This window comes from Stegostoma tigrinum, chromosome 3, assembly GCF_030684315.1.
Source record: "Stegostoma tigrinum isolate sSteTig4 chromosome 3, sSteTig4.hap1, whole genome shotgun sequence".
In the NCBI taxonomy this organism is placed as follows: domain Eukaryota; kingdom Metazoa; phylum Chordata; class Chondrichthyes; order Orectolobiformes; family Stegostomatidae; genus Stegostoma; species Stegostoma tigrinum.
The window spans coordinates 38,502,062-38,516,705 of NC_081356.1; the positions used below are offsets into that span (position 1 = coordinate 38,502,062).

The 14,644-nt window shown below is 43.3% G+C and overlaps 1 protein-coding gene across 1 annotated transcript in view; it reads left to right on the forward strand.

Annotated features, from left to right (window-relative positions):
- The first annotated feature begins 2,614 nt into the window (after positions 1-2,614).
- The window catches only part of LOC125450940 (neuronal acetylcholine receptor subunit beta-4-like), a 63,100-nt gene continuing 51,070 nt past the window's right edge, over positions 2,615-14,644 (forward strand). The window contains exon 1 of the mRNA XM_048527420.1: positions 2,615-2,803. Within this exon, the coding sequence (XP_048383377.1) occupies positions 2,752-2,803 (52 nt within the window). The 5' untranslated portion in view covers positions 2,615-2,751. The remainder of the gene's footprint in view (positions 2,804-14,644) is intronic.

Here is a 14,644-nt window from a genome sequence, read left to right on the forward strand (position 1 = left end):
AGCACAAATACAGTCTCACCTGGCACTCCTGCTTAAGAAGTCAAAGCATATAAAGTGCAGAATCCAGATGTTTAAAGCTGTTTCAATGCACAAACATCATTCTTGCAATGTTCTACTCCTGTGCCCACCACTTATAACAATCCTGATTAATTAATATTGAGACAAATTCATCACGGTATGAGCTCAAGTAGTTTCGAACTAATCAGGGCAAAACTGATTGAACTGTTTCCATCTAAATCCACTTTGAATTAACAGTGAAACAGAGGTGGTGAATGACAACATGGTGTGAGACTCTCAGCATGCGATCAGTGTGTGCCATCTGCCTTCAATGTTATTCAAAGCTTTATCCATATGATCAGTAGAGGTACACTGTTTTAATTGACAGGACCCTTACGATGTACACTGGCAAGACCTGTAATTTATGTTCAACAAGATCTTTTGGAGCATTTCAACATACTGCAGAAACTTGAGTGAGAAAACAAAATGTTCTAAATTTCAGTTTAAATAACATACATAACAGGAGTGAAGAAGAGATAGACTTCTGAGTGGCGAGTGTGTAAATCTAAGAGGCTATAATCAAACTTAGCACCTTCAACTATGTAAATCAATTCAGTCATTCCCTTCCACTTAGCTAATAAAATGAAAAGTGAAGTTAAGAATTATATATAGCACCTTTCATACAGGAAAGCATCCGGAGGTGCTTTATAAGAGTGTTATTCAGTTGAACTGAGTAAAAAAAATTAAGGAGTAGGATCTCAAACCTGAGACCAAGCACACAGTTTACAAAGCAGTGTTGTTCCCCATGCTCCTGTATGCTTCAGACACATGGAGAACCTACAGCAAGATTGTCAAAGAACAGGAGAACTACCACCAATCTTGCCTTTGCAAGATCCTCCAATCCACTGACAGAAAAGACTGTACGTCAGAACGTCCTTTCCAATTCAATTTGCCCATCATCTAGGTGCTAATCACTGAAAACCAACACTGCTAGGTTGTACATGATGATCTTTTGCCCGACGTCAGACTTCCAAAGCAAGGACTGTACCTGGAAGCCACTTGTAGCAGGTTACTCATATAAGGACAATCACAATTCTTTCAGAATGTCCACACAGCATAATTTAAGACTACATCGCCATTAACTTCCCCACTAATTCATGCAAGTCCTTTAGGGAAGCAAAGTGCCATCCATACCTGATCTGGCCTACATGTGATTCCAGGCCCACAGCAATGTGTTGCCTCTTAATGCAGTTAGGGATGGGTAAGAAATGTGACACTCACATCCCATGAATGAATTTTAAAAAGTCTGTTTCATGACTGACTGATGTGGAGAAGGTTCATTCCATTTGGCACCAAACACATATCAAGAGAATTCATCAGGAATACATAGTTGAAGTCGGATGAAGTGCACAAATTCCCCAACAACCCAATCTATCTAACTCTTCTAGTGCCACCTGTTCCATAGAGTATGCAGATCATCCATTGGTCTCATCAGGCATCTTAGAACTCATCAAACCAGGGGAACTGCCAAAGACAATATTGGCAAGATTTGACATTGAACCACAGAATGAAACATCAGGACAGGTGGCCAATCCTTTATCCAAAAGGTAGGCATTACTTGGCATCTTGAAGGAATAAAGAAAGGTGGAAACACTTAGAGAGAGAATTCCAGTATTCAAGCCCTAAGCCTGGGGAAGCAATAACCTAGACGTATGACCACAAGATCCAGGTAATATTCTGGCGACCTGAGTTCAAGTCCCACTATGGCAGATAGTGGGATTTGAATTCGATAAAAGGAACCTGAAATTGAGAACCTAATGGCGACCGTGAAATTGTTGTCAATTGTCAGAAAAACCCATCTCGTTATGTAATGTCCCTTAGGGAAGGAAACTGTCATCCTTACCTGATCTGGTCTACATGTGGCTCCAGACCCATAGCAACGTGGTTGACTCTCAACTGCCCTCTGGGCAATAAATGCTGGCCTAGCCACCAAGACTCTCATCCTGCGAATGATTAAAAAAAGCTGCTAAAACGTTGTCTCTAATGTTTCAGCAGTTAAAATCAGAAATGTGTAAGGGGCCAGAACTGGAGTTGCATGGAGATGTCAGCGTTGGCTAGCTGGAGGAAGATTCAGAACTGTAGGGAGTGATAGATTTGAAACAAGGATGCAAATAGCAGAGTTCTGATGCTGTTGAACCAGGAGCCAATACAGGTTAGCGAGCAAAGGGCTAAGGGAACTAGCAAGAGAGCAGAACATTAGATGAGCTGAACTTTCTGGTGAGGGGTGGAAGATGGGGGTCAAGCCTGCAGGAGCATTAGTTAGTCAGGGCTAGGAATAACAAGGTCCGTGGATGAGGATTTGTGCAGCAGTTTAGCTGAGCTGGGGGAGGACTGGGTCACTGCTGTTGGGGTGATAGTTGGGATTTTGATGCACTTTAAACTCCAAGGTGTCTTTTAGGACCTCCATGTGCCAGCGAATTTATGCTATGTGACCAAGAGGCTTCCAGTCAACGGGGAGGGGGGGAGGGGGAGCGGAAGACATTCTTCGCTTTTCTCGACCCCCTTCTCCCTTCCCCTCCGAAACTACCTTTTCTCTCCCCTGTTCCAGCCCCTCCCCTTGCCCTCCAAATCCGCCGTATCCCCTATCCCGCCCCCGCGGCGTGCTCCGGGAGGCAGCACCGGCTCAGCTCCAGTCTGTGCAAGCGGATAAGGGAACCGCGTCTGCTTTCAGTGTAGCAAGGAGATCACAGCAAGATGATGATGGCATTCATGCTGACCGTCTCCTCTCTGCTTCTCGCTTGCGAAAGTAAGTGCAAAATGCATCTCGTCCATTACCTAGACTCTGCCTGCCAGATGTGAGCGACATGTGTATTGACAGAAATAAACAGGAAAGGGGAGAGAGAGAGAGAGAGAATGGGATCTGGGGGGTGGGGGGTGGTTGGGGTTCTTGTCTGACTGTTGTTTCACATTGAGAACTGTACAGATATTTATTTTGTAGCAGGTTAGTGTGTAAGCACCAACACGCGGTTTCTTGCAGTTCGGGCTCTGCTTGCTGTTTATTTCAAAAGAATTGTTTTCTCGCATTTGCCCCGAGTCTAGGTCAGTTGCGACGAAAGAGTTGGTAGAAATTGTCTTGTTGTTGTCTCCTTGGTTTTTTTTTGAAGTGGGGATGGGGAATCCAGAAACTGACGCAAAGAGACCAATTTGGAGAACACGGTGGGATTTGGAAGTATAGCACATGTTTTGGAGGAACACAGCTGTCCCAGACACATTTTGCATGACTGGGCATTTTATTTTTCCTAGCCGGTCTTTGTAGAACAGCGTACAAATACTTCGCATATGTCAGCAACAATTCAGGAGGTTTGATACTGTCCTTGGCGGATGAACGAGCTGATAGTGTTGACGCATTGCCATGAATTCCTATGTGTGTTATTCCCTTGCCAGGAACATGCCAAAGTTTCAGCATCTCCTGCATATGTTAACATGGTCTCTTTTTTTATGTATTTGAAAGCAAGGATGCAAATAGTAGAGTTGTGATGCTGTGAGACCAAAAGCCAATACAGGTCGGTGAGCAAAGGGCTTTGGGAACTAGCAAGAGAACAGGACAATGTTAATGATTTCAACTTTCTGGCAAGGAGTGGAAGATCGGAGTCAAGCCGCAGGTGCAGGACCTCAAGTTTATCGAGATACTCTTCTGAACCATCTCCTCACTGCCCAGCATACATTAATACTTTTTGTGGAAAACTTCATCACCTGCAATGTTCCATATAAGATTTCAGTGAATTTGAGGACCAGGATATGAAACCTGAGTTTAAGATTCATTAGACAGCAGTGATCCTCACACAGCGATATACAATACAGACTTGAGATAATGGGAACTGCAGATGCTGGAGAATTCCAAGATAACAAAATGTGAGGCTGGATGAACACAGCAGGCCAAGCAGCATCTCAGGAGCACAAAAGCTGACGTTTCGGGCCTAGACCCTTCATCAGAGAGGGGAATGGGGAGAGGGAACTGGAATAAATAGGGAGAGAGGGGGAGGTGGACCGAAGATGGAGAGTAAAGAAGATAGGTGGAGAGAGTATAGGTGGGGAGGTAGGGAGGGGATAGGTCAGTCCAGGGAAGACGGACAGGTCAAGGAGGTGGGATGAGGTTAGTAGGTAGCTGGGGTGCGGCTTGGGTGGGAGGAAGGGATGGGTGAGAGGAAGAACCGGTTAGGGAGGCAGAGACAGGTTGGACTGGTTTTGGGATGCAGTGGGTGGGGGGGGAAGAGCTGGGCTGGTTGTGTGGTGCAGTGGGGGGAGGGGACGAACTGGGCTGGTTTAGGGATGCAGTAGGGGAAGGGGAGATTTTGAAACTGGTGAAGTCCACATTGATACCATATGGCTGCAGGGTTCCCAGGCGGAATATGAGTTGCTGTTCCTGCAACCTTCGGGTGGCATCATTGTGGCAGTGCAGGAGGCCCATGATGGACATGTCATCTAGAGAATGGGAGGGGGAGTGGAAATGGTTTGCGACTGGGAGGTGCAGTTATTTGTTGCGAACTGAGCGGAGGTGTTCTGCAAAGCGGTCCCCAAGCCTCCGCTTGGTTTCCCCAATGTAGAGGAAGCCGCACCGGGTACAACGCATCATCCTCCGACACTTCCGCCATTTACAATCCGACCCCACCACCCAAGACATTTTTCCATCCCCTCCCCTGTCTGCTTTCCGGAGAGACCACTCTCTCCGTGACTCCCTTGTTCGCTCCACACTGCCCTCCAACCCCACCACACCCGGCACCTTCCCCTGCAACCGCAGGAAACGCTACACTTGTCCCCACACCTCCTCCCTCACCCCTATCCCAGGCCCCAAGATGACATTCCACATTAAGCAGAGGTTCACCTGCACATCTGCCAATGTGGTATACTGCATCCACTGTACCCGGTGCGGCTTCCTCTACATTGGGGAAACCAAGCGGAGGCTTGGGGACCGCTTTGCAGAACACCTCCGCTCAGTTCGCAACAAACAACTGCACCTCCCAGTCGCAAACTATTTCCACTCCCCCTCCCATTCTCTAGATGACATGTCCATCATGGGCCTCCTGCACTGCCACAATGATGCCACCCGAAGGTTGCAGGAACAGCAACTCATATTCCGCCTGGGAACCCTGCAGCCATATGGTATCAATGTGGACTTCACCAGTTTCAAAATCTCCCCTTCCCCTACTGCATCCCTAAACCAGCCCAGTTCGTCCCCTCCCCCCACTGCACCACACAACCAGCCCAGCTCTTCCCCCCCCCACCCACTGCATCCCAAAACCAGTCCAACCTGTCTCTGCCTCCCTAACCGGTTCTTCCTCTCACCCATCCCTTCCTCCCACCCCAAGCCGCACCCCCAGCTACCTACTAACCTCATCCCACCTCCTTGACCTGTCCGTCTTCCCTGGACTGACCTATCCCCTCCCTACCTCCCCACCTATACTCTCTCCACCTATCTTCTTTACTCTCCATCTTCGGTCCGCCTCCCCCTCTCTCCCTATTTATTCCAGTTCCCTCTCCCCATCCCCCTCTCTGATGAAGGGTCTAGGCCCGAAACGTCAGCTTTTGTGCTCCTGAGATGCTGCTTGGCCTGCTGTGTTCATCCAGCCTCACATTTTGTTAACTTACAATACAGACTTGACCCACTTACAGGCCACAGTACAATGCACTGGAGAAATAACACCAGTGATAGCTTCACAAGGTTCTCCAAATTCATTGGTTAGGAAGGTGGCCTAACATCAGGGTCCTCTCCCAACGCAGCATGCCCAACAACTAGGTACTAATTGCTTAAAACCAGCTGCTCTGATTGGGGAATGCTAGTCATGTGCCTGCCATGTGACTCCTGAATCAATTGTTCTATTCAAACTGGAAGGCAGCAGGAAAATCCCAGGAAGACCTCCTCCTGATGGCCCTCAAAGCATCCTTCAAGAGATCAAACTGTCTACTGACACATGGGAATCTCTGGCCTGTGACTGGAATGGAGAAGATTGTTCAGAGAAGCACTGAGCACATTGAGAAACACCATCAGGAATATGCAGTTTCAAAGGAGAAGAGGTCAAAAAGATTGCAAAAAACTCCAAACAGCCAATCTGCCTGATCCTTTAAGTAACACCTATCCTGCATGTGGCAAGGGTTGCAGATCATAAATTAGGTTCTTCAGCTGTCTCAGAAGCCATGGAACTGGAAAACACGCAGGTCATTCTCAATCCCAAGGAATTGCCTCAGCGCAAAACTTCAGGGAGCTTCTTCTTACATAAGTACATTTCCAGAATCCTTCTGTACGTTTTCATTCATTCTCAGGAATCCAGCATGCATATTGATACACACTGCAGGGACCTTCCACACTTCAGGAGCTTCCAGTAAATGTTGATACACACCCTTGCTAGTGCCAGCTTCTTAAAGAGAAATACTGTTATCCCTGCAGAGAAACTTCTGGCAGTAAATCAAACACAAATAAATAGTAAGTTTAGAATTCCCTCAGATGCATAAGAACAGAAAACTGCCAGTCTGGCAGTATCTATGGAGAAAAAAAGACAGTTCAAATCGATGGTTTGAAATGTAATTGATGTCCAGCAGGTGGAGAAATAAAGGAAGGAAAGTCAGATAAGTTGTCGAGTAGGACACATTAAATAATAAAAGGTTGCATACCCCAAAGCCAAAAGAATTGATAGTAGGACAAGTGCAGAAATTAAAATTGCATCAAGAGGGCATGTGAGTGGCAGGATAGCAGCTACCTGAATGCAATGTCAAGAAATGGAGAGAAAAGAAAAGGCAGAAAGAACTAATAGGGGCAAAATTATGATTGGAAATTGTCAAAAACAGTGTTGAGAGCAGAAAGCTGAAGGGTTCATATGAAAGGTGAGGTGCTGTTCCTTAAATTTGTGTTGAGCTACAGTAGAACACTGCAGTGAGCCAAAGACACAAGAGGTCAGACACAGAGGAATGAGGAACGGAACTAAAATGACATGCAGTTGAAAGATACCTATCACACTTGTGGTGTAACTGGAGGTGTTTTCCAAAGTAGTCATCCTGGTTGTACTTGACTTTTCTAATGCAGAGGAGGACATTATGAGAAGTAAATACAATGCTCTAAATTGAAAGAAATGCAAGTGAATCAACGTTTCAGTTGAAACTTTTTGTAATATCCTTCACCATGTAACATATATTCCCTTTGTTCTCCTCACTGTCCACACTTCATATTCTCAAAACCTGTTACCTTTTGAACTTCTCCCAGTTCTGATGATAGGTAATTTCTTTTTCTTTCTCTGTGGATGCTGCTTTACGTGCTGAGTCTTCCCAACATTTTCTGTCTTTAATTCAAGTTTTCAGCCTCCAGTATTTTTTCTTCTAGGCTAACAGAAGTTTGATAACCTCAAGTCCCTTCTAACTTGCATACAAATTGACCTGAGTACAGGTTCAAAAGCAAACCCCATTTGCAACTATGGAGGCTGCCTGTAAATGTTTTGCTACAGTTTTACAGAATAAGGCCGAGGCCACATCTGTATAGAGTTTTGGTCATTTTGTTAAAAAAGTAATGTAGAAATGTTCGAGGCAGTTCGGCGAAGGTATTCCTGGGATGAAGGAGTAATCTTACGAGGAAAGTTTGGACAGGCTGTATCCCTTTCAGTTTAGAAGAATGAGAGGTGATCTTACTGAAACATTTAAGATTCCTGAGAGAACTTCACAAGATGTGTGCTAAGATTATTGGAGAGAAAAGACGTAGGGAGCACAGTTAGATCAGGATTTTTTTTCTCTTAGAAGGTTGTGAATGTTTAGAAATTTGTTCCCCAGAAATTGCTGAAGCTGGGATAATAGAATATTTTTAAGACAGAGCTGGATAGATTCTTGACGAACAAAAGAGTCAATGATTATCAGCGTGGACGAGAATGTGAATTTAAACCACTGTCAGAACAGATCTTATTGAATGCCGGAGAAAGTTGGAGGGCCCAAATGGCCTGCTGCCACCTTCTAATTTGTACGTTTGCATATGATACAAGTTATTGCTGTTTCTGTTTTATTGTGGTGCCACACCTCTGTGAAATGAGGTTAAGCACTGTCCCACAGTACTCAATGTCCCAAAATAACTGATTCCTGCTCTATTAAAATCAATCGCCTAGAACTGATCCTTCCTGCTTTAGAACTAATCTCAAACAAAAGCTTGCTCCTAAGATGCTCCTTGGCCTGCTGTGTTCATCCAGCTCTACACTTCTTGTTCTCTCCAATCCTGTTCTCACATTGATTGACCAGTAGATGTCATTGAACAGCAACTATGAGTGATAACCTTTGCCATTTTTCTCCTTCTACATCCAGGCAACCTACAGTCAATTATAGTATCCATCTACCAATCTGGCAGAGATCAACTAACTCTGAGCAGATCTTTAAAATGTTTACAAAAATAATAAATCCTTTTGGTAAAATAACAAATAAAAGTAATGATTGAACATTTGTATTTTACTTTTCATATTAAGAAATAAATAATTTTAAAAGTAGCACAAGTTGATTTTCTTTTAGGCTGGAGTAAACTTTGCAGTTTAGCCCTTTGGGCACAAAATGTCACCCAGAAATTATTGTAGGCAATAATGGCCATGGATTTGGAAGATGCTACTTAAAGACCCTTGGTGAATTTCTGCAGTGCATCTTATGAATAGTACACACTACTGCTGCTGAGCATCATTGTTGGCGAGAGTCAGTACTTATGGATATGGTGCTGTTCAAATGGTTCGCTTTGTCCTGTATGGCGTCATAATTTTGAGTGTCATTGGAGCCTCTGTCAGCAAAGCAAGTGAGGACTTGTTTGCTTCAATCTTTTGCAGTTAGTTCCTGTAGGACAGATTTTCCAAGGGGTGGCAGTCACAGTCATGTTGTTACGCAGATCCTACCTTGTAAATTGAGAAAAAAGCTTCAGTGTTTCTGACAGGAGATTTTGATCAGGGTTACCTCATAAATGTGGAGCGTACTTTAACCATGACAGGTGCCTCTTAGTGCAGGACAGTTCATGGAAATTTTTTGAAGCAGTTGTTGTCATCTTCTGTAATTTAAATATATAGCCCCACAAACGGTTGCTTTCCAAGCTCCTCTGAAAGGTCAGTAAGTAAGCTAAGCATGAGGTTAAAGGGCCAAGAAGGTTGTGTACCAGTAGGGCAGGGTGCTAACTGGGCAAGATGTCAGTTGAGTCCCAGATAGACAGGGTGCCTGGTAAAGAGTGCCATGATATCAGGTGGGAAGGCAGCAGATAGGTGATGATGTGTAGGATAGGTCAGTGTCGGTCATCATATATTATTTCCAGTGTTGGGAGTATGCTTGCTTTGGAACCATCGGGGAAAGGTCTGTCATGTTCCAGGAGTCTGGGCATTTAACATCCCAGTGGGGTGGTCATTTCCTGTGCAGAGAAAGGGTTGTCAGATCCTGGAGACATAGGGTTGCTGAATATTGAGGATGGGGAGGCAGTGTGTAGAGTCCTGGTTTGGGGGAGAGGTGGGGGCGCAGGCGCAGTTTCAGGTTCATGGGGGGAAGCAGGGCATTGGATCCGAAGGAAAGAGTAGTTGTTGGCTCTGCAAAAGGGAGAGTTGGTGTCAGGTCCTCGTGATTGCTGGGTGCAAGAGGAGGGGGAGATGTCAGCTCCAGTGGCAGACGATAAGGTTTGTCAGGTCAAGATCCAGGGAAGGTGTACTTGGAGACGCATGTGTTAAATTGGAAGGGGTTTGGATGATCAGTTGAATAATTACACATGAGTTAGACTAGGTTTTTTAATTGTCCACCGTTTCATGGGTAACTGTTTCCTAATTGCAGCAGGACCATCTGAATTCTCTGATTTAAATGGAGACATAAGGACGGTCCCAGTTGTAATGTAATTGCCCAGTGGCTTCTTCAGTTTCCAAGCAATTTCTTTGGAGTGGGCAATGATGCAGGTTCCACATGGTCCCAGTGAGCAACTCCCAAATACACAGCATAAACGGTACCTGTCATGGTAGCCAGATGCTCCAGAGTGCTTGACACTCCTCACTATTTTATAGCACAGTCATGCTATATAGTAGGAAATGCAACCACCAATTTGTATACTGCAAACTCCCACAAACAACAATGTGATAATGATCAAAATGAGCTTTTTTAAAAAAATGTTGATTAAGGGATAAATATCAGCTTCCACACTAGGCATAATTTTTCCACAACTGGTTGAAAGAATGCCTTCATATCTCTTATGTTCCTGTTAGAGATTATGCTCCTTGAGAGCCTCAGTTTATCATTTCCTCCAAGAGGGTTCTTGTGGTGCGGTGGTAGTGTACCTGCCTCTGAGCCTGGTGGCTTGGGTTTAAGTCCCACCCGTTACAGAGGTCTGAGCAGGTTGATTAGAAAATATTTATAATCTCATCCAAAAGGTGACAGCTCTGACAGTGCAGTCTACTGGGCTATTACTCTGCATTGATACAACTTAGGACCTGGGATGAGACTTGAACCTACAGCCTTTTGAACCAAAGGTAAGAGCCCTACAAACAGAACCTCAGGGAAGTCTGATTTTACAAAGTTTATATACAATAAAGCTCGAATTTTGAATTGGCATTTGAAAGTCTCTGTGTTAACTTGGACAATTTCTTTAGCCCAAATAACATTGGAGCTTACCCTTATAATTTGATGTTTCTACAGCTCAATCCTTTTCATGTGGCTCCCCCTCTGAATACATGTTCCTCAAATCTTCAATTCCAATCTTTAGTCATTGACTTACATGATAATGAATTCATAAATAACAATCAAAATTCAATAATCATTATCAGAATTTCTGATGAGCATACTCTCCACATGGCTGAAGGCAGCTATTTATACAGCTGATGCCTGTGTAGTTCCTGAAACTTACGGATGACTTTATTTCAGCTAGTCAGCTGTTTGCAGTGAAATATAGAATATTTTCATTGCAACTACAGATGGTGGTGTCTGTTTGAGTTATTGGAAGAATCACTGCACAGTGCAAAAATGCTCTGGGCCTCTGTTGCTAGAAAAATTAATGTTATTTACATCTGACATTCATTAACTTTGAATTAGAACTAGGCTTTATTTTCACTTGTAATCAGCACAGGGATACAGGAGTACAGTGAAAATTTTACAGTGTTGCCACCTTAAGTACAAGATACCTAGGGTCAAAATCTTAGGTAAAGAATTGAAAAATAGAGAAATAAGTTAACAGTTCAATGTTACAATTCTTGTCAGTATAAAGTAGTAAGTAAGAATAGAGTTAAAAGTTCCAAATTATAGTCCTTCTTTAGCCATGGGCCTGCAGCCCCTCCACACTGGGCTTTCCCCATGAGGGTTTGATTTCTGTCCTGTGCTAAGCTTAATTTCTTAACTTCCACATTGCCATGTCACTGCGGATCACCACAAGCCAACAGAGTGCTGCTCCGGTGCCGCTTCAGGCCCCCAGCCGCTTCCATGATGCCATCAACTGCCAGATTGCTGCCTGGGAACACCAGCCAACTCATGGCTGACTGGCAAAGTCCTTGTTCTGGGCCGCCAACTGCTGCCATCGCTACTGCTGCTGCCTTCACAACCGAGCTCCCTCCAAAAGGTGAGTAGAGGGAAAATAAACTTTAAAAAAAACTGAAGAAACAAAGAAACTGAGATACAAAGAACGAAAAGTAGTTAGAGCAGATGAGCTTCAGCTCAGGAGCCCTACTCTGCCATCATCTTGGAATAATGTTCCCAGTATTTAAGCTGCTTCTTTTAGAATGGTCTTGCTGACTTTTTCCTTCAGTTGTGTCATAAGTTGTGGATGGTCAGTGTTCATCCCCTTTCAATCTTTTTAAAGCTGTTAGCTTTCAAATGTTATTTCAAGTATTAGGGTTAAGATCTCTTCACCCAGCTAACCTATCAAAGCAGAGAGACCTCCTTGGAATTTCTGTTGATATGGTCATTTTGTCAATTTCTCTTTCTAGGTTTCAGTGCTATGCTGTAATACATTCTCAGACCCCTCAAGTCTGCAGCCTCTGACTCGAATGGAGAGACAATCAATTGAGGTGCACAACCTCTGCAGCTAAGACTAATCACCGTTTAATGGTAATTCCAAAATCTTTTTCACCCTAAAAGAATGGTTTGTCCACTTCAACAAAATTATGATACAAACAAATTTACCACAAGATTTTCTATCTCCTGTTCATCCTTATACAAAGCAAAAACCTCTGACTTTTTCATCTCGATTGAAACACTAATGGGGGAATGGGTTATGCAATGAGTCAGCGCACTTACTGCTTATTGTATAATCTGCTTCTGCTTCAATTGTGTCCATATGACAGATTATTATCCAAATACCACCAAGATTTAGAAGGACAGTGCTAACTAAACCATGCATGATCTCCTCATATATTAGATCTGATGATGAAAACTATCAAATAGAAACAATCTAAAATGGGACTTAAATATTTCAGTGATGGCAGCTTTTCTTATTCTGTAGGTGTGAACCTTGAGAAGAAAAATTGTTCATACACTAGCGAGTTTTGAGAAGATTTGTAGCTCAGGTTGAGGTTCTGGATGTGAGTTTGCTCGCTGAGCTGGAAGGTTAGTTTTCAGATGTTTCGTCACCATTCTAGGTAACATCATCAGTGAGCCTCCGACGAAGCGCTGGTGTTATGTCCCGCTTTCTATTTATCTGGTTAGGTTTCCTTGGGTTGGTGATGTCATTTCCTGTTCTTTTTCTCAGGGGATGGTAGATTGGCTCCAAGTCAATGTGTTTGTTGATGGAGTTCCGGTTGGAATGCCATGCTTCTAGGAATTCTCGTGCGTGTCTCTGTTTGGCGTGTCCTAGGATGGATGTGTTGTCCCAATCAAAGTGGTGTCCTTCCTTATCTGTATGTAAGGATACGAGTGATAGTGGGTCATGTCGTTTTGTGGCTAGTTGATGTTCATGTATCCTGGTGGCTAGCTTCCTGCCAGTTTGTCCAATGTAGTGTTTGTCACAGTTCTTGCAAGGTATTTTGTAGATGACATTCGTTTTATTTGTTGTGTGTATAGGGTCTTTCATACACTATCTTGGAAACAGATGGCCTTACGTTTTGTATGGATGGCTGCATCGTGTATTGTCATTGTCAAAGGGTACCAGACACTTGTTTCTCAAAAATTCATGTCAGGTCCTTCTATAACAGATGGCAATATTTTCTTTACCTCTGCTGACTGTGAAGACATTTACGTAAGTCAATTTGAGGACCTATTATTTGGTCAGCAAAATGCACAATCATGTGGTAAACTGCCAGTTCTCATTCAGAGTAAATGTAAATGTGACCAGTCTGAGGATTAGGATGTTGGTGCTTTGAGAACTTATTGAATTTTGCAAGGAGTGGTGAACCATTGTTCGGGAGACTGTCAGCAACGCACTGGGGTACTGCACTGTAAGTTGAGTCCTGCTATTCCAAGAGTTGTGCCAAACCAAGCTGACTTTGAGAATACATTTGATGGAAACATGGACCAGCTTTCTGTATTAAATAGCAAATTTTATTGTAAACCATTGCATTATAACACTACTAATTAAAACTGTAATGCTCTTATACACACACACACACACACACACACACACACACACACACACAGACACACACCCCCAGGTGGGAAAAAACTGAACAGTCAATTCAGTTGTCCATGCATTCCAAGTCTGGTATTGAAATGATTCTACATCAGCTCACCTGGCCTGTGGTGTTCAGTTGTCTTCCTCTGAAAGCTTCTGCTGGTTTGCAAGAAGCACAGAGTGACAGATTCATTTGGAAAATGCCTTTGATTTATCAATTCAAAAATCACAGCTCAGAGCATCCGCTGCTGGAAAGGTAGCTGGTTTACTTCACGTTTAAACAGAGTTTTTCTGCTGCAGAGAACAGCCTGCTTCTGCTGGGAAGAACAACAGTACACCTTTCTGTGATGCTGTAACTTATTTTGATTTATGACATGCCCAGTTGGCTGAGAAACAATCAGCTTCACTTGTAAATGAAAGCTCCTGATCAGCTGTATAATGCAGAAACTTAAAACCACAAAAACAGAGTTTCGCAATAAATATTGGATTTTTTGCTCTGAAATTATGCAGCAGTTCTGGTAAATACCTGTTTAAAAACAGTTTGTTCTCCTTGCAGTTTTTAAAGACATAAAATTAAAAGGCACAGTACTTATAAAACCGTGGAAATTGTGACTAACTAATGTGTAAACTTATGTAGTTAACAGGAAATACATTGGCAGCAGATGTATAATTGGTTGCCTTCAGCCATGTCAAGAGCATGGTTGTCAGAAGCTCAGATAATGATGTTAAGATTACTGAATTTTGATTACTATTTAAGGATTTATTATCCTCTATCAACAAACAAAGACTGGAATGAAATCTCTCCAGAAATGTGTAATCAAAAAATTCAAGTGACATACAAAAAGGAATGAGCAGTTGCTTCATCAGACTCTCACTGTAAGCATCAATGTTATGTGGACTAAAAATATCATTGGTCACAATGGTAAGTGTATTCATCAAATGCCAATTCAAATCATTGAGTTTTTTGCATATGAGCTCCTTAAGGTCATGTGATTACCCTGCCACAGTTGAAATAGGAATGAAAATGCTACAATTAGAACTTCCAAATTGTTGGAGTCCATCTGTTTCTCACAACACCCACAATCTGAG